The sequence below is a fragment of the Urocitellus parryii genome, chromosome 9 (assembly GCF_045843805.1).
Source record: "Urocitellus parryii isolate mUroPar1 chromosome 9, mUroPar1.hap1, whole genome shotgun sequence".
Classification (NCBI taxonomy): domain Eukaryota; kingdom Metazoa; phylum Chordata; class Mammalia; order Rodentia; family Sciuridae; genus Urocitellus; species Urocitellus parryii.
The window spans coordinates 23,598,940-23,622,141 of NC_135539.1; the positions used below are offsets into that span (position 1 = coordinate 23,598,940).

Sequence of the window (23,202 nt, forward strand, 5' to 3'; positions counted from 1 at the left end):
ACCTATTTCCTCCAGCCACCACCCATTAATCCATTCAAATTATCAATCCATCAAATGGATTAATCCACCAATCAGGCTACAGCGCTCATAATCTAATCACCTCCCCTCCGAACATTCCTGCACATGAGCTCTGGGGACATCACCTCTCCCCATCCAGGACTGAGACGTCCCTGGCTCTTCTGTTCCATTCCTCCTGCTTTTGCCCATCAAGGATGGCCCCTCCTCAATCCTGGGACCCAGCCAGACCATGTCTCTGATGGGGCCCCCTCCACCGCGGCCATCTGCCCCTGCATCATGGCTCCTGGACTCCCATTTGTACAGCCCTGTGTGTCCCAAGCCCCTCTGCCTCTGGACCTCCACCTGGACACTTCCTCTGGCTGCTGTTTCCTCCCATGTCAACAGTGCCAACTCTCCCGGGTCCAACCCATGGCCTCGTCCTTCACAAAGAGGACATTAACCACCCCAGCTTGCGTGAACTGTAGCTGAGGGTCCTTGTGACATTGCCACAGCCCACGCTGTCGCTGTGCACAGTAGAAGCCCACAGCAAGCGTGTCCACCCTGCCCACACCTAGCTTGTTGTCTGGAGGTGCTGCCTGATGGACACGTGGTAACTGGGGTATGATGAGGCTGTTCCTGACCATGTACCCCTGGCCATCGTCCATAGGTCCAGGGGGACCTGTCCTTCCTTTCTCTGGAGAAACAGACCTGTCTCTACTCAAAAGCTGAAGCTGTAAGATACAGACTCTGGGCCACACCAGCAGCCATCTTTCCTCTACAAGGACTGGGTCTACAAGCCAACAGGGTAGAGGCCAGTCTGAGACGGCCTTGGCCGGCCCCTGCTCCATCCTAGGGCTCGGTGTGACCCGCTAGCATTCCTGTGTCATGGACCCTGTCTAGGGGACCTCAGGGTCTGATCCCCAGCGCCACACTGTCAACCCACTTTCTGGATGATCTCCTGGTTCTGGTGGAATGCGGTGCCATGTGGTCCCCAAGGCCAAAGCAGGAACTTTTCACATAAATGGAATAAATGACCAAAGGGACCATCAGAACATGCGTCACCCCGAGACCCACACCTTCACTCTGAACATGGACTCCTGAGAAAATGCATTTCACACAAATAGTTACCTGCAAGCACTCCAAGCAGCCTCCTCTGTGAACGTGCTCAGGCAAAACAACGCAAAGGTCCTGGGACAGGTGAGCGCCCAGGTTGTCATGTGAGCCAACGCCTCAAGTTCACAGAGAATTAGAAGAAGCCACCGGAGGCACAGAGGAGCCGGGGAATGTCTGTCCAGAGGACCACATGAGCACGCAGACAGCTCAAAGGTCACAACTCGGTGGGTCAATTTACAGAGGATCCTCGGAATACCAAAGCCACGGGGATGAGAGCAGGTGAGTGGTCCCCGGGCGGTGGGCCACAGAGAGGTGGCAGGAGGGAGCCATCTTGTCACAGTGGGCATACACAAGTCTACACGTGGTAAAAACTGAAGAGAGCGCCCTCTCACATACGTGTGCACACACACGCATGCATTAACTGGTGAAGTCAGAATAAGCCCTTTGGATTGTACCTGAGATAATTTCCTGGTTGTGACTGTTTGTAAGATGTCCCCACAGGGGGGACACTAAGTGAAGACTCTACTAACTCCCTGTATCATCCTGTGACTCCCTATGAATCTGCGCTGATTTCAGACTATTTCTGGTTGTTTCTACTCTTCTGTTTGTGGGGCCACGTGGCGTGTGCAGCGCAGGTTGGAGCTCCCCCTTATCTCCCGTGTGGGGTGTGCACGGCCCACCTCGCCCGCCCTCCCCACCACCCACAGCACACTGAGTGCAGTGTGAATGCCTCACTGTCTGGGATGACAGGCCATGAGCAGATGTTGCCGTGTTGCTGGGATCTGATTGGGGGCAAAAACAAGACTTGCTTCTGATTAGGAGGGGCAGGCGGGGTTCGCACAAGGGACCGGCCAAGTGTGTGGCGGTGTGATAACAAGGTGTCTCCTGGCTTGTCACTCAGAACTTCCCCAACAGGGAAGAATGTTATCTCCCCAGAACACAAGATACTCCCATCCTGCAAGTGTGCACCAGGAAGGGCAGCCAGCGGTGCCAGGTGGGCGCCTCTCCCACATCCCTGCTGGAAGACCGGAGGGGACGACCTCCCTCAGAAAAGCTTCTAACGGGGCCGTTCTGCTTTCAGCCTGTGAGTGCCACCAGGCAAAGACTCGGATCAGTGCTCCCTCTACGTGGCAATGTCACAGCAAGGCATGTAGCACCCAGGTTACCATGAAGCCTGCAGGGTGACACTGAGGACAGGTGGTGGCCTAGCTTGTATTGTCATCTCTCTGTCACTGAGACTGACGCCTGGGATGGTCAGCTTGTAAAGAGGAAAGGCTTATTTGGCCCGTGGCTTTGGAAGTCTGGTCCTGGTGGCAGGGCACAGCAGAGCCAAACCACTTGCCTCGTGGTCAGAATGCCAAGAGGAGGAGGAGAGAAGGAGGGAGGAGGCCAGGCCTCACTCCCCTCTGCAGGCACCCACGGTGACCTGACACCACCACCCTGGGGTTCCACCCCCACCAACAGTGACAAGCTGCAGACCGAGCCTCTGGCTCGTGGGCCTCCGGGGTCCTCCCAGACCCAAACCCTAGCAGATGGCATCTCAGACCCCCACCAAGATAGCAAACCTGCTGAAGCTGAAATACGTACAATGGTGCCAAACACAGAAGCTTCCAGAATGATGCCAGAGACAAGGGAAATCTGTGCACTGTGCACCCGAGCTTAGCTCATCCGGCCCTCGCCACCGAGCAGTATGCCAGTCCTGGGCGCAGGGCAGAGGACAATGGGTCTTGCCATCGAACGTCTCACATTTCAGATGGACGGGGGCACTGCGTGGTCAGTGCTCTGCCAAATGATGCACTGAGGCCAGGGAGCAGAGATGAAAGGCCCCAGTTCAATCACACTTGGGAAATCCTGGAGGGCTTCCTGGTACGGGTGACGTAAGGTGTCGATGAATGAGTTAGAGCTATCAGGTCAGTCGGCCTCCTCCATGGACAGCAGTGACCCTCATCATGGGGGACATGTTCCAGACACCCTGGAGAATGCCATGCCCCAACACTGGGCCTTCTCTTATGTATGCATAGATACAATGAAGTTTGATTCATAAACTAGGCACAGTACAAGATCAATAATCCCTAAAACAAAATAGGAATTATGACAATACTCTGTACACCACAGCAGTCTGACAGCCAGTCCCCAGCCCACCATGGGGAGTGGACCCCACCTCAGGGCAGCTCAGGGAACCTGCAGTGGGCGGCTGGCAGCCCCAGTACCTCCCAGACGAGGGATGAGGGAGAAGCAGACGGAGGGAGGTGCAGCAGAGGGGGTTGAGAGGTGGGGGTCGCTGTGACCCCATGTCCACTTCACCTGCAGCCCACGCACATGGCCCCACATCCAGAGCCCCAAGTCCAACTAATTGTCTCTTCTAAAACTGATAAACGGACAGATCGTGAAATTGACCATTTTAACTATTAGAGGTGCACGATCCAGGGCCACTCGGCACATTCACACAACTGGGTGACCACCAGCACCGTCTGCCCCCCAAACCCCAGTTTACCTTCTTAAAGCAAGTTCCTGCTCCATCCCACAACTCCCCTCCCCAGCTCCTGGGGGGTGTGGGCCCAGTTGGTGACATCCCCACAAGCTGGCACCCAGGGGCCTCTGAGGACGGCTTCCACACGGATGATGGGAGATGGAGGACGGACAGCAGAAGGCACCTGGGCACAGACTGTGTTGGCGGAAAAGCCTAAAAACAAAACAAAGGCGGGCTGGACGTCCCCCAGGGCTGCAAAGACGACTGCTTCCATCAAACAAGGACAGTAGGCTGCAAGTAGGACCTTCAGAAGATGAGATGGTCACTTGGAAGTAAAAGTGTCCCAGCAAGAATTTCAAAAACTGAAGAGTGGAAGGAAAGATAAAACTGACAAGAACAAATAAAGAGAGCAAGAAGACCCGAAAAGATAAGGAAACGAGGGGTCGACCTTGGGAGTTCCCAGGATCCCAGGAGATGCTGACTCAGAACAGAGGGAATGGGGAGGGGCTGCCCATTTAAAAGCCCAAGGAAATTTCCCCAAACTGATAGACATTAGATTCCAGAGAGAAGCCAGATGTCCAGTCTGATGGCTCAAGACTGATTCCCGCGGAGGCTCATCACTGTGAGAGTCAAAGCTCTGGGGAGACAGCAGACTCCACAGGCTTCCAGAAAGTGGGAACAGAGTCAGGACTCGGAGACCTGGGCTCTTCCGACACGCAGTGAAGATGAAGAGCAAGGGGCTGGTTATCACACTCCTGCCGGAAGGCGCCCCACCTGCAGCAGGCCACGCCACACGCAAAACACAGGCCTCTGCAGACGTGCATGGCCTCCCAACTGCCCACCCTGCAGGCCTTCCAGGGAGGCTTCTAGCTACTGTAATTTATCAAATTAGGCCTATGGACCAGAAGGGGACGTTATGGATGCAGCATAGGAGAGGGAGGCGGGAGGCCGGGCCCCAGCGAGCAGAAGGGCATGGGCAGAAGGGCACAGGCCAAGGCCGGGCAGCAGAGGTCCTTCCTGCAGACACATCTCCCTGTAAGTGGCCACACGTGCCTCAGGACTCCAGCTCCCACTCCTGCCTGCTCACTGGACGTCTGACCACAGGCCTCCTCCTGTGCAGGCTGCCTCATCTGCTGAGGACACTCCTCCTCTCTCGATGTGATCTGCCTTGACCTCCTTGGGGTAGGCAGCAGGCCCTGGTGACTCAGGACAGAAAGCACAGGGCAGCCACTCCATCTGGCCGTATTTTTGCCTTTTATCTAGTGTCCGGCGCACACAGTGACCCCGCCACAAGCTTCCGGGCAGCCTGCCCACGCTTCTGGGCTACTTGGGACTCAGCTGTCTCCTCCAGAAGGCGCTTTTGTCAACTCTCGGGAAAGCCCCTGGGGCAGCGTTCCTGTCCTTGACCTTCACAGGGTTCCTAGAGGGGCCAGAAAAGTGGAGCAAAAACAAATCAAAGACCTCCAGATGAGACAGTGAGACGCAAATCATCAGTGTTTGAAAATGACATGAACACACACACACACGCATGCACGCACATACATACACATACACACATATACACATACACAAACACACACATACATGCACATACACATACACACACATACATATGCACACATACACACACATACACACACATACACGCACATGCACACACACATATACATACACACACATGCACATACATACACATGCACAACACACATACACCTACGCACATACACAATACACACACATGCACACACATACATATACACACACATGCACAACACACATACACCTATGCACATACACAATACACACACATGCACATGTACACACATACATACACACATGCACACACATACATATACACATACACACATATACATACATACACATGCACACACACATATACACATACATACACACATACACAGATGCACACACATACACACACACACATACACACACATGCGCACACACAAAAAACATACACACACATGCATACATACACATATACATATATATACACACACATACACCCCTCCCAACACACACACAGAAAGCTTTAAGGAGTCCACCAAAGGAAGGACTGTTGGAGCTAATAAATTCAGCAAAGATAAAGGATACAAGATCAATATGCAAAAATTGATTTGTATTTTTATACTCTAGTATTGAACTGAAAATAAAGAAAAGATTCTGTTTATCCTAGCCTCGGAAGGAATAAAATACTTAGAAATAAATTTAACCAAAGAATTGTGAGACTTGGATACTGGAAGCTATCAAACATTGTTGGAAGAGATTAAGGAAGACCCACCTAAACAGAGAGATGTCTGTGTTCACAGAATTTTAAAATCAAGATGGAAGCACTCCCAGGCCGGCAGATCCACCGCAGTCCCTGAAACACTTCTAATCACCTTCTCCTGCAGAAATGTCTGCGTGGGTCCTACAATTCACGGTGCATGCAGGGACCCAGAACAGACAAGATAGCTTTTAAAGAGAAGAACAGGGATGAAGGACTCACACTTACCAATTTAAAAAGGTATCACCAAAGAGCAGTTATCAAGGGTTAGGAATAGACCAGGCCACAAAGCAGCAGTGAGAGTGTGGACATACCCTCACAATCACAGCCAGATGGGTTTGACAAAGATGCTGGGCAAGAAAACTCTCACCCCTGTGGGGAATATGAACTTGGCCCCCTATCTCAAACCATATATAAAAATTAGCTCACAATTGATAAATACCCAAATGTAAGAGTTAAAACTATAAAACTCTTAGAAGATAACATCGATGTAAGTCTTTGTGACCTGGGTGAAGACACAGGTTTTTAGACATGACAGCAACAGTTCAAGAACCCCAAGGAAAAATAGTCAAACTGTATTTAATCAAAATGAAAAACTTCAGTGCATCAAAGGACACTATCAAGAACATGGAGAAAATCCATACAAGAAAAAACATTTGCAAACACACTTGCAAAAATATTTGTAGAATATTTTTGATAAGGGAGAGTAGGGATATGTAAAGAACAATTACAAATCAACAATAAAGACATAAATGTTTATAAAGGGAAAAGAACTCACATGCACATTTCTCCAAAAAAGGTAGACCAATGGCAAATAAGCACATGGGAAGAGGCTCGAACAATTAGTCTTAGGGAAATGCAAATCAAAACCACAAGATGCCAACCCATGACCATGAGGATGGCCTTAATGTTTTAGAAAAAGAAAGTAGCAAGTGTGGTCGAGGATGTGGGAAATGGAACCCTTGTATGTCATTGGTGGGAGTGTGAAATGGTGCTGCTGCTACAGAAAAGAGTCTAATGGTTTCTCAGAGAGTCAACCTAGATCTCTCACGACCCAGCAAGACCACTCCTGGTGTGTCCCCAAGAACACTGAAAACATGTCCACACGGAGACTGACACCTGAATGTTCAGGGCACCACTATTCCTAACAGCCAAACAGTAGGAATAACCCGCTTTAGTCAGCTTTTTATGCTGCTATGACTAAATGACCCAACCAGCACGACTGTAGAGGAGAAAAGGGTGTTTAGGGGCTCAGAGTTTCAGAGATCTTAGTCCATAGAAGGCTGGCTCCATCCCTTGGGGCTCAAGGTGAACCAAGATATCAGGGCATAAGAGCGAGGCAGAGGGAAACAGCTCACATGAAGATCAGGAAGCAGAGAGAGATTTCACTCATCAGATACAAATATCTACCCCAAAACCACACCTCCAGTAAATCACCTCCTCCAGCCACACCCCACCTGCCTCCAATTAACACCAGCTAATCTCATCAGAGATCAATCCACGGGTTAGGTTAAGGCTATAACCCAATCGTTTCTCCTCCAAACCTTCTTGCACTGTTTTACATGTGAGCTTTTGGGGGATACCAGGTATGGGGTTTCTCTGGGGGAACATTAGAAATCTTCTGGAATTAGAAAATGGTGAACCCACGGAAAGCCACCAAATTCTACACTTTGCAGTGATGCATTTGACCTCAATTAGAAAAGGGAAAATAAGTAAAAGATGTCCAGGCATGAAATAATGACAGGGATGTAAAACATAATGGCCCATATAGCTCCATGCACCTGGATGTCCCCTCGCCAGCAACCCCAAAGAAAAAGGGGGCAAAACAAGGCTGAGGACCTAGATCAAGACCCAGGTGGAGAACTCAGAGGCAGCGTAAGAGTGGGAAGGGCTTCCGGTCTTTAGGGGTGAAGCCTCCTGCTGAGAGGAAATGAGAGCAAGAAGCCACTTCCAAGGCTGAGGGGAGAAGGGCAGGTGCCACGGTCCAGCTGAGTGCCAGTTCCAAGGCCCCGGGTGCCACCAGGAGTCAGGACACTCTGTGTGGAGCAAGGGGAGGGGTGAAGCAGTTCTGGGCTGCAAGGCACGATTTGGGCAAAGGCATACAGAGTGGGGACCTCCCCTGGTGTCCTGATGCTGAGAATCCTGAGCATCCCAAGGGCAGCAGGCAGCTAAGGGACAGGAAGGGCAGCTGCCAAGACAGTCCCAGGGGAGTCAGAGAACTGTGTGGCAGCACCCAAGAGAATTGCACCAGCTAAGAAGCCGCAGGAACTGTCAGATGTGCCCGCGGCCCAGACATGACCAGGGTGGTGAGCAAACGCTCGACTGAGCAGCAGCCCTGGGCATTTTGCCTGAGTCACTTCCATTTGCTGCTGAATGAAATGGGACTTATCATCACCACCAAGCACCCTAACAAGGGAAATGCAGCCATCCCCTCTCATCCGGGCTGATGTAGAGTCACCTGGCTCCTCTCACCCACCCCTGGGCCAAGCTGGACCATGGCCTCGTGCAGCCAGAGAAAGGCCACTCTAACCTCATTGAAATGATGCCTTCGCACTTTTTTAATAAAATGGGAAATGATCATGCTTTATACGTCAGGGAGAGAAAAGCCGAGAATGGACTTGTTTATACTCTGTGATCTTCACTATGTAAGATGGCATTTAAGAGGGCTTAGGGCACGTGAAGGAGCAGCTGCCTCCGGCCGGTTTCTTCAGTATTTGCTTTTTCCCATTATATTTCCTTTTCCATATATTCATATTTTCCTGCAAAGAGCATGTATTACTTTTAAGTTCAGAAAACAAAACTGTTAGGCTGGAAAAGTAACGTTTTAATCAAACTTGAGCCGAAGGTAGGCAAGGATGGCAATATTAATGTTAGAAGAACTAAATTCAGGGCAAAAAAAAAAAGGGATGCTTTTAAGATAAAGAGGGCATCACATGGTGATCACCACCACCACTAATATCGAGGGCGTGCAGACACCATCGGTAGCTGCCAGAGAAACCAACACAAGAGGCATAAACCGAATATTATTAAGAACACAGGGAGGAATGGTCACTGTGCACGGCGATTTTAAAAGACCATTATCAGACAAGACTTGAGAAAATAAACTCCTAGTCTTTCTACATACACAAAACTCATATCTGGCAGGAATTCGATTCCATGATTACGGTGTGGGGGGCTTTTCACGTAGATGAGAACATTTACAACACTTGATAATGCTCAGTACAAAAGCACATCTGAATAAAATAAAAAGTAAATAAATTCTTCCTCTAGTTGGAGAGAAGGCATTCTGGAGAAAATATGGAGACTAGACCAGGAAATGGGAAGCAATGGTGCTAGCAGAGCCAACTCCGGCCCTGGGTACTGAGGGGCCAGGGCGGAGGGGACAGGGATGGGCCTGGAGGTCTGACTGGCCCCAGGACCTCTGCTCCCACTCTGCACCACGGATGTCTTTGTTCAGACCTGAACTGGCACAAGAGTGGGCTCAGGGCCTGCCTGTTCTGACCCCTGGTCCTCGCAGGGCTCTGGAAGTGGAGCTTGCTCGTGGTGAGCCCCAGAAACATCTGCTGCTACAGCACCTAGTGCTGAAGGGGCCTGAGCACCATGGCTCCCGATGCAGGCTCACCCTGGGGCAGCTGGCATGGCTCCTGGCACTGCCCATTGGGGTTCTGCGCCTGCTGCTGCACACCGTCTTTGGGGGCTAGCTTCCCTCCCCTCCCCGCTCCCCACAGCCCCACAGCTCCTGGTGCTGTCCTTGCGTCCAAATGAGCCCTCTGCACTGAGATCTTGATTTCAAGGTCTGCTTCCAGGACAGCCCAGCCCAAGACCCCTGCTGAGCACAGGGCACCAAGTGCTGGCCTGCACCAGCAGCCCGCCTGGCCTTCCCATCCCTCCTCTGCTGGCCCTGATGAGCTTCCTCTCAGGGAGGCACCCAGCGGGATCCTCAGCCCAGTGCAGCCTGGCTGGCAGTCACCAGCTCGGGGTTTCCAGCTGTCTGTGCCACCTCCAGCTGCATGGCCACAGCCCCCGCCTCCTGGGCTTCCTCACCCATCTCCTCAGTGGGTGAGACTGAAGCTCCACCAGCTGGGCCCTGAAGCAAAGTCCACCAAGCACAGGGAACCCAGCTGAGGAGAAGCCCCAAAGTCATAGCTAGTGAGCACTATGGCCAGCAGGGACGCCCTCAGGGGCTGCAAGGAGGGGACACACTGGGGACACCTGAGAACCAGCAGGACTCAGCCAGCAGGATGGGTACAGGACGGGGTCCCAGGAGGGGCACAGGCCAGGGGTCTCAGGAGGTGCCTGTGAGTACTGCTGAAGTGGCCGGAGGCCAGCTCTGATGCACAGCACAGAACCTGCAGAGGGCCCAGGTCAGGTCAGGAGAGACCTGCCCAATGATTCAGAAGCTTCAATCCTGGAAGAACTTCTTCCTCCCAAGAAGACCACCAATGTCAGGTCTCACGAATAATAAGATGGCCCAACATGAAGGAAGACACCAGGGAAGAGAGTCCACCAGTGACAGAGTCCACAAGCCACCTGAGGTCCAGAGAAGGCAGAGTGCCCAGCTTGGTACTCGAGGCCCCCGGAAACAGCGGGTGGTCAGAAGGGGCAGAGCGGCCTCGGCTCCTGAAGGTGACCAGGATGTAAACAGGACCCCCACAGCTGCCCTCTTCCCCACCCCAGTGCCTGGCGGGGTGACCCTTCTGCTCAGCACGCTGGAAGCAGGGGTGTTCTCTCCTTGTCCTGCGGCTGCTCAGAGGCAGCCCCCGGCCGTCAGGCGGGCTCACTGCTGGCTGTCCTGGCTGTGGAGAGCTTGCGGGCTTCCTCCCTGCAGCAAGCACAGTGCCTACACGGGCCAGGCACCGGCAGAGAGGCCTGCTCCGCAATGCCCACCTTCCTCACTGCGCACCTCGTCTCCCAGGACCTCCAGGGAAATTTGGCTTTGCCACCTGGTATTTGCTTGTTTCATTTTTTAAATTGATCGACTGCTCCCAGTAGTGCTGAATTCCAAACGACCTACAAACACCGCTCTCTCTGACCCATGGTGGCTTTGGGCCCAATGGCCCAGAAGGCCATTCTGATTGAGATGAGCAGTTCCTGAACAGGACAGGATTATTATCCACTTCTTAGAAAAGAACAATGGAGCGGGGGTCGGAGGTATTCAGGCCTTCACCATCACTCTTTTAGGTAAGAGAAAGGGAGACTGCTCTAGACCCTGGCCCGTATTTTAAGAGTCCCAGGAAGTCCAGCAGTAAGGAACCAGCGTCAGCCCAGACTCTCCCTCCAGGGCACCTCCCTCTCCCTCGGTGCTCCAGGAGCAATCCTGGGAAGGAAGGTGGCACCTCCATTCAGGCGACACGGGCCACCGCAGGCAGCTGGGCCTACCTTCGTCACTGTTGTCGTCCACCAGGATGATCTCCTTGAGTAGGTGTGTGGGCGTGTGGTTGACGGCACTGTGCACCGAGCGCAGGATCACCGACAGAGCCTCGTTCACGAAGATGAAGATGATGGAGATCTGGGGCAGCTCCTTGGAGTACTTGAGCTCCTTACACCTGGGGACAGAGAAGGGGAAGCCAGTCAGAAGAAGCGGGAAGGTCGTGCTGCACCACTGGACACGGGAGGATCCAGCCACTCCGTCACACAGCGCTCCCAAGGCCAGCACCATGGGTCCCTCCAGGCCTCCCTTGTCTAAGAACGGAGAGTGAAACCCAAGGAGGGGAGTACTCAGGGTTCAGGTCCTCTTTTCCATGTCTGTCTCCCCAAAGCAAAGGGGAAGCATCAGTCTCCGGTCCATACCCACCTGTCCTACCCGTATCCCCCTCGCACCCCATATCTCCTGGCCCAGCTTTGGTGCATGCCCAGAGCCCCCTTCTGGAGCCCGAGTGTCCTGAACTGGACACTCTATGCTCCACCTAGGCAAGGACCCCTGGGCCCAGAGCCCCCGCCCAAGGACTGCTGGAATGGAAGCAGCAATACCCAGGACCCTCCTCTGGAGAGCATGTCCCCAGCCCCACGGTGGCAGTCGGCCTAACACGCTCTGGGACGTCCTCCCTTTCCAGTCCGGCTCCCCCCTCATGCAGCAGTACTCTCCTCACCTCCAAAATGCACTATCTGCTCTCAGATCTGAGCTCCAGGGTCTATTCCTCCCACATCTGGGCCCTTGGTGGGCCCAGCACTCAGCAGTGCTGCCTGCCCTCCCGGAGATGCCACTCCAGAGGGGACACACATCTGCCAATGTCCAGCAGAGGTAGGGGCCTCTTCCTGGGGAGTGTGCTGCCCAGGGCCACTCTTCTGAAACCTTCCAGACCTCCAGGGCAGGAGCACCAGGCCACCACAGCAGCTCGAGGACAGAGTTAGAGGGCAGGATCCCTCTGCCCCAGGCAGGCTGGACCTGGGCTGTGCCCTCTGGTGCGTGGCAGGTGGTGTGGGGAGGAGTGAGCCGGGAGCCCTGTCATGGCTGTCCCAGGAGCACTGCTGGGTCCAGACAGCCCTGGATCTTGTTCATGCTCAGTCTCAGCCACTGCAGTGCCAGCCCGGAACAAAGCCAAGTAGCGCCCTCCCCGTGAGAGCCACACAGAGCTCCCTGAGCAGGGAGAACCGAGGAAGGAGAGGAAGGGCGGCGGGTGGGGGCAGCCCGAGGAGGAAGCCAGGAAAGGCTGTTTTTTATGCGGAACAGCTTGGGCTGTGTCGGGCCATATTAATCATGTAGGCAATTTTCAGAGGAAAATAAAGTTTTGTTACAATATACGTAGGTGTCTCCTGGAGGAGACGTCCAGGGATCCATTGATCACACAGCCTCATTTTTATCATGTCGTTGTAAATCCACTTCCGAGGCTGCCGGGAGATGAGGATGGCTATCGACTGGCTCTGGACCGCTGGTGGGTGTCACAGCATTGACTGGATGGTGACCCAGGAGGTCCCCTGGGGTCTTGGCCATCTGGAGCCTGGCAGCTGCTCCCTCTCCCCCGGCACCTCACCAACGTGCCTGCAGGGCCCCAGCACATGCCACCCCTCCCAGCACAGTCCTGGGGCTGGCTACTCAGGGACATTTTTTAACATTCTCTGGCTCTTGCAGCTGAGAAGGAAGAGGCCAGCCTGCAGCACACACAGTGACCTCCCCAGGCCAGGGCCGGCTGCAGCCAGAGGCAGCTGTCAGTCAGCCCCCAGCCAAGGCAGGTGACTCCTGGGGAAGCGGGAGAGGCAAGAGCCTTCTGGGAACAGGGTCCTCGAGGCTTCTGTACCCTGGGTTGAGGGAAGTCCCAGGGGATTTCAGAAGCAAGGAGTGCTCCAGCCACGTAGCCCACGTAACACTGTGTGTAACTCACACCACCGACACCTCAGTGCCTCCATCTGCAGAACTGTTAAAATGGCCTCGCTGTGCCCAGCTCCAGGCCCCCTGTAAGGATCAGGTGGGAGAACCTTCCAGAGTCCCCCAAAAGGCAATGTACAGCCTAATGAAAAGACCCAGGCTGGCTCCAGTTCCCCTCCACCCCTTCAGTTCTCCTCCTTTTGTACCTCTCCTGTGACCAGGGCCAGACTTCTAGAGCTTTCCCTTGATTTAGACCCTTCCCACAGGCCCACCTAGGACCCTGCTCCCCAGCACAGCCAGGACTCTATCCTTCATAGCCAAAACGGCTCGCCTTTCCTACACGGGCGGACACCAGTTACCTTAATTTATTCGCTGATTATTCAGTGGCTAGCAAACAATATCAATGCAGTAGTCATTGCTATGAGGACCAGCACTATTTTTGTTGGTCTCTATAGGGAGGTAGGTCTTTGAAAAAGCCCTTAAGTCTGATTTCTTGCCTGATATGTACAAATGCTCAGAATGTGCTGGAAAGACAGAGAACTGAAATTCTGAGCATCTTCCTTAAGGTGTAGACCCAGGCGTCAGTGGGTATCTGTGTCACTCCTTAGAATCCTGATGTCCAGCAGGGCAGAAGATGAGCACAGCAAGGGGCCCAAGTGTGGATGGTGGGGAGAAAGGGCACAGACGCCTAGCTCCTGTGCCTGGGAGACGAGACCAAACCAGTTCCCACTGTGGTCCCCAGACCCCAGACAGCATGTCCAAACCACAGGACACCTGAATGTCTGCACCCTGTGGATGGCCGCATGCTCCTTCCTTCCTGCAGCTTTGGGTGGGTGGAAAGTACTCTGTGCTTTGGGGGTGAGCACAAGGCAATGGCCAGAGCCAGCACCAGGGAAGGGAGAGGCAAGCTCAGAGCCTGGCTTCCTGCGCCATTGCTACACCACAGAATACACAGGCTCAGGCACATTTTCCAATCCCAGGCTGCAGAGCCGGCTGTGAAGATAGCTAAGTGAGGCCAGTCTAGCAGGATACAGATTCTAGGTTTCAAAGACACTCAGGGAAGGAGGAGTAGATGGCATGAAAACTGCAAAATGCCTCAGAATCCATTGCTGGGGGGGGGGGCCCAGATCTGGGGCCCAGAAATGATGAACCTCTTTTTAAAATCCAGTCAGTAAGCAATAAGAAATGCTCCGTGTTTAAGAAGTATGTCCACAGGAGAGCTAACTTAAGGTCTTGATCAATTTCAATCAGTGCCCAAGGGGGCTCAAAAGAAATCCAAACCAGTTTCCCCCTCTCCCAGTGCTGAGGGAGAGACAGATTCACAGTGAGGCTGTTCTCATGGAGGAAAGGAAGCAGAGACCTGACTCAGACCCTTTCCACAGGCCCACCTAGGACTCTAGAATGTGGGTGTGCAGAAGCTAGCTCCCTGTCCCCAGGAGGGCATGTGAGCAAAGCCCCAGGTGTCCTGGCTGTGAATCTGTACAGGGTACTCTTCTGGTTGTGGGGTCCCTTGAAGATTCATTAGAAACCTCTCAACTGAAGGACCTCAAGCAGAGAGGGGCCAGGCCTGCCCACAGCCATGCCAAGGCCCTGTGGCCCTGTGGCCCTTCTGTACCTGGCTGGGCCCTGTGGCCCCACCATCCCTCAGGGTTGGGGCAGAATCCAGGACCAGAAAGGGGTGGGGTGTGGAAGGTACCCATATGTGCTCAGGACAGCTGGGCAGGTACCCAGGGGCCTGAGCTAAGGGCCCAGCCCTTGTTTGTTGGGTCCTGTCAGAAGTAAGGATGTCCCTACAGGGCTGTGATAGGCGAGCTCAGGTGCGCAGGCGAGCTCAGGTGCGCAGGAGGGCAGGGGAGGGGAGCTGCAAACTGGCTTTAGAGAGGGGTCACGGGGTCCAGCTCGTAAGGTCCAGAGCAGCAGTGAGAGCTCTTCTGAGCACAGAGGCAGGGGGCTCCCCTTCTTTCCCTCTCCATCACCTTCCGGAAGCAATCTCTGCCAGCCTGTTCAGAGACGCAGCAAGGTGAGCCCTGGACCCAAGGCTCCCTCAGGCTCTGGAAGTTTCTGTCACGCAGATTCTTTTTCTTTAATTTTCAGGTGTTGTACAAGCAAGAGTTCATGTTAACGAAGAGCCTTGACAGATGAGAGGTCCAGTGTTCTCCTAGCGAGGTTCCCTACTCCAGCCATGCCCAAGCTCCCCGGGTACGGGAAGCCACATGGAGGGGAAGAAGCCTGAGGAGTCCAGGGGATGGGGGGGCGTGAATCAGAAAGCACTCGCTGCACCCACCCCACCTTCACACCATCCTTGCCCTGCTGCAGCAGGGGTGGGGGGCAGGAGCCTTTCTGTAACCACCTTATCAACCCTGTCACAATCACACGACACCAAACCCACTTCCAAACACAGCGCCCAGCTCTTGGAGCATCTGCCCTTTAAACCCTGACATGGTTCGCTTCCGTGAGCAAACTCAGAATGGGACCTCCGTGTCCCCTTCCCCTTCACTTCCAGAATGTGCACACCTCCCCGGTCCCTGGTGGCCACACTGGACGTCACTGGCCACACCCCCATTGGTTGGCACCAAGCCCTGTGAGTGTACCCCCAAAGACCACATTCTCAGAGAGAAAAGGCAAAGGGTACCACGCAGAAAGCTTGAGTGTGGCCTGGCCACTTAGCAGGCATTTTCCAAGGGTGGTTCCCAGGTGCCAGGTAATCTGCAAGGGAAGGCACATGTGGGAAAAGCTGTCTCCCCTTGGCTGCGGCCTGATTCCAGGGCTCTGGTGGCACAAGCTTGCCCATGGACACAGGCATCTCCAGCCAAGCCACACCAACCCAACCAACAGGAGACAGGGGGCTCCTCTTCAGAAACTGTCCTACAGAACAGCCCCCATGTCTGAGCCTGGACATGACCATGAACACTGTCATCATGGGAGTGAAGGCCCCAGAAGACCCCACCTACTTCCTATGGCCCAAGGTAACCCCACAGCCAACCACCTCACTTTTCTTCCAACAAGGAGAGAGACTCTTCCCTCTCTCTGATACACTGTCCCCATCAGGGACATGTCAGTCACCTAGGACATCTGACTGCCTGTGACAGTTAATCTGATGAGTCCTTTTGGCTGAGCCACAGCACCCAGACATTTGGTCAAGTATCATCCTAGACAAGACTGACATTTTGGTCCATCTTCCATGGTGTGGGCAGGCCTCATACAATCCATTGAAAGACATAACACTGAGGTCCCTGGGAGAGGGGTTTCTGCCCTCAGGTGGTCCTCAGACTAGAGGTGCCACATCAGCGCTCCCCCAGGCCTCCAGGCTGCCTAAGGACCCATGGATTTTAGATACCCTAGCCTTGCCCACTGTGTGAGCCAATTCCTTAAAGTAGTTTGCTCTTGGCTCAACATCATTCATCAGGAGAGAAATACAAACAATAAGACCACAGTAAGGCCCACCTCACGCCCATGAAGACAGCTACTATCAAAACTAAACACAGTGTCAGAGAGGACGAGGGGAACTTGGGACACTTGTGCGCGTCGGTGAGAGTGCAGTGGCAGTGCCATCAGCCATCCCGGGAGAGCTGACTGGGGAATTAGCACATGATCCAGGAACTCCAAGGAGCTGAGAGGACGTAGGGTCTAGGAGACATCTTGGACACCTGTGTCATTACTCACAATGAGATAAAATGGGGCGGCACATACTCAGCCCACCCATCAGGGGATGAATGGGCAAACAGAAAGAGATGGACACACAGTGCCACACAAGGGCACCCGTTGGGAGGGAAGGAAACTGAGCCGTATGATGCAATATGGGTGAGACTCCAAGACGTCACACTAAGTACAATAAGGCAGCCCCAAAAGGATACAGAGGGCGATTCTGCTCAGGCGAGGTGCCCGCAGCAGTCAGATGCATAGAGAGGAAACGTTCGGGGGCTGCGGGGGCAGGAGATGGGGGACTGAGGAGCCGAGGGACGAGCACGGAGTCCCAGTCTGTGTCCGTCAGCTCTTCACTGCTGTGACGAGGCTCAGACCAGCTCAGCTGCAGGGAGGAAGAGGTTTGGTCCATGGAAGGCCACTCCATCTCCTTGGGGCCCAAGGTCAGGCTGACTGTCATGGCAGGAGAGCGTGGCAGAGGAAAGCAGCTCACATGGGGATCAGGAAGCAGAGGGAGATACAAAACACCTACCCCTCAGCCATGCTCCCAGTGAGCCACCTCCTCCAGCCACCACCAGTTCATCCCATCAGAGGTTAATTCACTGACAAGTCACTTCTCCCTGCACCTTCTTAAATTGTCTCACTGTGAGCTTCTGGGGACACCTCAGGGCCACACCATAACAGTTTCACCAGATGAAAAAGCCCTGGACGCAGGCGGTGGTGTGGGTGCCCGGCTGCAGGTGTGTTTACTGACACCGCAGGGTGGGCCAACAGTGGCCACCACAGTGAACCCTCAGGACTGGTGTACTTAAACAGTAGCTTCATTCCTTTCCTGTCCGTCCCTCTGTGTCCGCCACACACACCCTGCCTCTGTTCTCTGGCAACCCTGACCAGCACAGGCCCTTCAGAGAGGGGAACAGTACACCAGATCCAGGTGTCACACTGCATCAGGGTGCTGTCATTGCAACCGCTCCTCCTGACACTGCCTCCGAGCCTCTGGCCACATGGGGTACCTGGAAGGACTCCCCAGCTGGGCACTGCAGCGCGACCATCTCCAAACTCCTGTGGCTCTTTCTGGACCTGCTGCTGCCCTTCAGCCACCTACAGGTTCAGCAGCCAGAACCTCCTACCTCCTGCCCCCAACACGCCCTCCAGGTCCCGGCCTCCGGCTTTCCCTCAGTCCCTCAGCCCTTTCCTGGCTTCATGTTCTTCCCGTCCAGCAGAGATCTGTGTGCTTCTCTTCAGTTGCGTCCACCTCCACTGGCCCTCTTTGTCTTCCTTTCCCACCAGCCCCCCAGGCCCCAACACTGGGTGACCCCCCCACCTGGCTCTTTCCTCTCCCACTGCCAACGTTTCACTGAAGGACAAAAGACTGGAGTCTCCCAGCTCAAGGAGAACTCCCTCTCCCTGCACCTTAATGGCCACCTCCCCTCTCCCTGGCTTGTTGCCTGGGTCCCTCTTCACCTCTCCTTCATCCCTGGCGTCCAGTTACGTCATTCAGCCAACGCTGCTCCTTCTCTGTGGCCAGAGTCACTGGCAACTCCCCGACCCGACTGGTGGGCCCTCATTCCTCCTTTCCCTATGTGTGACATGTACAGGACCCTGGGACACTCACTGTCCTTTCCTCCCAACCTGTTCTGGGGCCCAGGGTGCTCTTTTCTGCTCATCCTCTAAGCTCCAAAGTGCCCAGGTCTCTGTCCTCCACCTGGGCTATTCTGTCTTCATAACTGGCCCTGGGTGACCCCATCCAAGTCCACATCTCCAGCGAGGGAACTGGCTGCTCCCACAGCCAAGCCTCCTGCCGGGGCCTCGTCCAGGGCTCCACCACCCTCTGGACATCGTTACCTGGACAGCTCCTAAGCACCCCAAATTCAGCAAGCCCAAAGCTGAAACCTGCTCTGTTGGTGCCTTCAGGTCTTCGTGGAAGGACACCACCCGGTCTCCAGGAGGCCAAGTCATTAGCACTCCAGTGACCCAATCAGTCACCACATCTGGGAGACTCTGCCCTTCCCCACCCCGCTTCTCTACGCCTTACATCCTCAAAGGCACCAAAAACCATCCATCTTGTCTCCTGCCTACAGCCTGCCCCTGAGGCTCAGGCCCATCTTGCAGAAGGATCTTCCTAAAAGGGCAAATGTGACCACGTCTCTCCTCTACTGAACCCACCTCTGGCTGCCCTCAGCCTTCAGAATTGGGTTCAGACTCCACTGGGCGCCAGAGATGAGCTCCAGTGTCACCTCCACAGCTTTGTCTCTTCTCCCTGCCCAGCCTTGGGTCACTGCAAACTCTCGAGTCACCGGGAGGGCCTCCCTCACTTCACCCCAACTCCCTCTGTCTCAAGAGCCTCGCCTCTGTCCAGCGCCACCCCACCCTGCGGAGAGCCCTCGCTCGGGCTTCCCCTCCACGGCCCCCCTCCCCGCACATTGCCCCCACAGCCCCCCTGTGGTTTTCAGGACAGCAGGTGCCATCTTCTTCCTTCTGTGTCCCCGAGCCCCACAGCATACTCGGCAGAGAAATGGTTCTGAATGAGGCAGCAGAAATCCTTCCTCCTTAGTTGTCCCCTGCATCCTCCTCCTGATCCAAGGCATCGCTTATTTCCCACCACAATTAGGAGATCCAAGGCGGCACCCAGTGCTTAAAGACCCCATCGCGAACACCACGGTACTTCTGTCTCTCCCCGTTTACTAATCAGGGCTCAGATTCTCCTAGCTGCTCGGGTCAAGTGCGTCGCCCGCCCAGCACTCGGCTCTGATGCCCTCCTCATCAAGCCTCTCCTGTCATCCTAGGAGAGCGGCATCGTTTTAGCAGCCACAGCCCCTGCAGAACGAGATGTGGGTGGAATGGCTGAGATGCACAAGGCCCTCTCTGCAGCTCATTATTGGGGGACGTGCACACTTTGCTGAGTGGCTTGATTTCCTCTGGTTGGGCTCCCGTTCCTCCAGGAGAGCCGCACACCTCCTTAGCTCAGTCCCTGCACAGCGGGCTCGGGCCAAGCTGCCTACGCCAGCATTTGAGCCCCGTGTGAGGGTCCCTCCAGTCCTGTGGGGCCATTTTCCTGATCAAAGCTCAGCCTGCTCCTCGGCATGAACTCCCCAGCTGTGCACGCTGGTCTTTTCTGGGGAGATGGCAGCACCTTCCCTTGGCTTTGCTCAGGAGAATGTCCTGACTCGGCTCCCTGATTTGCACAAGGAGTGTTTCCTCTAAAAGGGAAGGGGACGCACACACACACACATGCACACACACACACACTCCCCCCTACATGCACACGCTGCTACTCCACCCCCACATACACGACACACATACACACATGCACAAGCTGCTACTCCACTCCCCACATACACAACCCCCCACACACTCACACTGCTACTCCACCCCCCACATATACACACACACACACAGACACCCCCCACACACTGCTATTCCACCCCCGCACATACACCACACACACCACATACACACACACACACTGCTACTCCACCACACACACAAAAAAACACACACACCCACACACACTGCTACCCCACCCCCCAGGTACACACACCCACCCCCCACACACACTGCTACTGCACCCCCCACATACACCACACACACATACACACACACCCTCACACACACTTCTACTCCACCCCCACAAACACCACACACATACACACACACATGCTGCTACTCCACCCCCAGGTATACACACACACACACACACACACACCCCACACACACTGCTACTCCACCCCCCACATACACATACACACACACACACACATTGCTACTCCACCCCCCACATACACCCCCCCCACACACACACGGGGGGGGGGTGGGGGGTGGGAGGGAGCCTCCTTCGGGTTCTCAGTTCAGTCGACACCTCTGTGCGGGAGGACGTAGTTCTCACTGTATTAACTGAAGTAAAAAGAAGGATAAGGATTAAAAAGAAGAAGAAGGAGAGGGAGCAGGAAGAGCCCAGGAGTTGCGCTGAGCAAGGGCTCAGGAAGGGAATTTCTAAAAGTGACAGTGAGTCAAGGAGGCAGCTCCAGTTCAGAGGGCACAAGCCTCCAATGCGAGGCCCAGGAGGGCCCCAGCCTCCTTCCCCGAGTGTGTCCTGCCACCTTCGGAGGTAAGCGGAATGCATGGGACCCGCAGAAGGCTGGAAAGACCGCAGGAAATGAGCAAACCGGAAGGCTTATTTCAAGGCCCGTCACACCCCACATGGCAGCAGGGTTCTTCATGGAGAAGGAAGGCCGTGGAGCCTCTGCTCTCAGCCTCCCCTCCCCTCCCCTCCCTGCAGCCCCTTCCTTCCCCTCTCCTCCCCTCCCCTGCAGCCTCTCCAGAAGACCAACCTGGTCCCGTGTTCCCAAGCTGTGCTCTCCCCAGTGATGGGAAACGCGTTACCTTTAGGGCTATTTGTCCTTGGACTGCTCTGGCCATCATGGAGCGCAGAGCCTGTATTTGGACAGAGGAGGACCCTGAACATGCTTCTGTTTCTTCCCAGCACCAGGAGCTCTGAGCAGCCAGGTTGTTAGGACCAACTCCAGGGTGCCAGGACCCCAGAGGGGAGGCAGGCTGAGGAGTCCAGGGTGGCTCAGAGCACAGTGTCCTGTGACCCTGAGGATGTGGTCAGAGAAAGGGGAGGGCTTATGGTCAGGACAAGGGGGCTTCATTCTGTCATTGTGGCTGATGAACCTGCTTATCTTGGGAAACATTGAAGGTCAGGGGCACCCCTACAGCCAGGTTCCACTGACTATGACTATGACTATAACCCTACCTATGACTCAGCTGTGCAGGAAAATCAGCCATGTGACATAGTGACTCAGGGTGGCCCCGTGTGGCCAAGCTGTGTGCATGCAGTCACACCTGGGGACCTCTGTCCTTGTCTTACAGTGACGACTCAGGGTGGCCCAGGTGGTCAAGCTGTGTGCATATACTCACACCTGGAGACCTCTGTCCTTGTCTTACAGTGACGACTCAGGGTGGCCTAGTGTTGTCAAGCTGTATGCATGCCGTCACACCTGGGGACCTCTGTCCCTGTCTTGCAGTGATGACTCAGGGTAGCCCTGTGTGGTCAAGCTATGGGCACATAACTCACACCTGGGGACCTCTGTCCCTGTCTTACAGTGACGGCTCAGGGTGGCCCAGGTGGCCAAGCTGTGGGCATGTACTCACACCTGGGGACCTCTGTCCCTGTCTTACTTTTGTTATCATTCTATCCATCCATCACAGATTTCCAAGGACAGACCCTGTCACCCCCTCTGTCCCCAGCCCTGCAAGCCCATTTCAGTCCTGCCTATCTGAGCCTTGGAAAGACTCCTCCCTCTGTGGGCCTCCAGAGAGCGGTGAAGCAGATCCTGTTTACACCATAGGCCCAGGTGCACCCCTGGCCCGACCTTCCAGCCCCACCCATATGTCTACATCTTAACCTCTGACTCAACTTTTCCCACTGTTTCCCGACCCCCTGGCTCTGGACCTGCCCACGTGAGGTGCCCTGACCAGCCACCAGGGTGCCATGCTTTGGGCCAGAGAAACCCTGGGCTGGGCCGCTGGACCTGTAGAGGGTGGAAGGAACTGGTGGAAGGCTGTGTGCGCCCCCAGGAGAGCCATGTGCAAGGTCTCCGCAGTGTGTAGGCTTGCCATGCTTCTCTCCACAGTGAGCACTGATGCGCCTCCCCCCCCCCAAGATGCAAAAACTGAGGCTCAGGTCACTTGTCCAACGTCACGAGAGTGGTCCGAGCTAGACTTCAAACCTGAGTCTACCTTACTCCAAAGCCCCTTGTCTTAGCCGCCAGAAAGAGGGCACCCCTCCCCCAGAAGGGCCTAAGTGGGGAGATTTTCAGCGGCTTCGTTTATTCCTTTGTATTTCACCATGGTCTCCAGTTTCTACACAACCAGGCGTTACTTTTATCCTTTAAAGAATACGGCACATGCTACTCTCTAAAAGGTTTCTATGGCAGCAATCAGAGCACTTGACAAATGATTCCAACATCAAGCCTGAAATAATCCACAGGTAACAATGAATAACAGGACTGAGGACAGGAGAAGGGCCTTGAGGAGCCGAAGACACCTGGGGACCAAGTCCAGTGCAAGGCTGAGGCAATGCCATCAGCCCACCCGCAAACGAAACAGCACCCACAGCAGAGAAGCAGACCCGAACCCAGAGACGCAGCCTGACCAAGGGACACAGAGAGAAGCCACCCAGGGTGTGAGACTCCCATGTCTGCACTAGATGAGCAGCAAGTCTGCCCTCCACACAGGCTTCAAAGTCAACTGTAGATGGACAAAGGGATCGATTCAGAATTCTCTAAGCATAAGGAAACTAAAACCAAAATACAAATAAATCTCTGTCCAAATTCCGGATATTGAAGAATTTCTAAGTTTTACTAGTTGGATCAGAATCAGAAACCT

General features: G+C 54.5%; 1 protein-coding gene across 1 annotated transcript in view; it reads right to left on the reverse strand.

The window, feature by feature from the left end:
* Galnt17 (polypeptide N-acetylgalactosaminyltransferase 17) overlaps window positions 1–23,202 on the reverse strand; it is a 355,430-nt gene that overhangs the window by 163,089 nt on the left and 169,139 nt on the right. Inside the window, exon 3 of the mRNA XM_026400319.2 lies at window positions 11,247–11,413. Coding sequence (XP_026256104.1) covers window positions 11,247–11,413 — 167 coding nt within the window. The remainder of the gene's footprint in view (window positions 1–11,246; window positions 11,414–23,202) is intronic.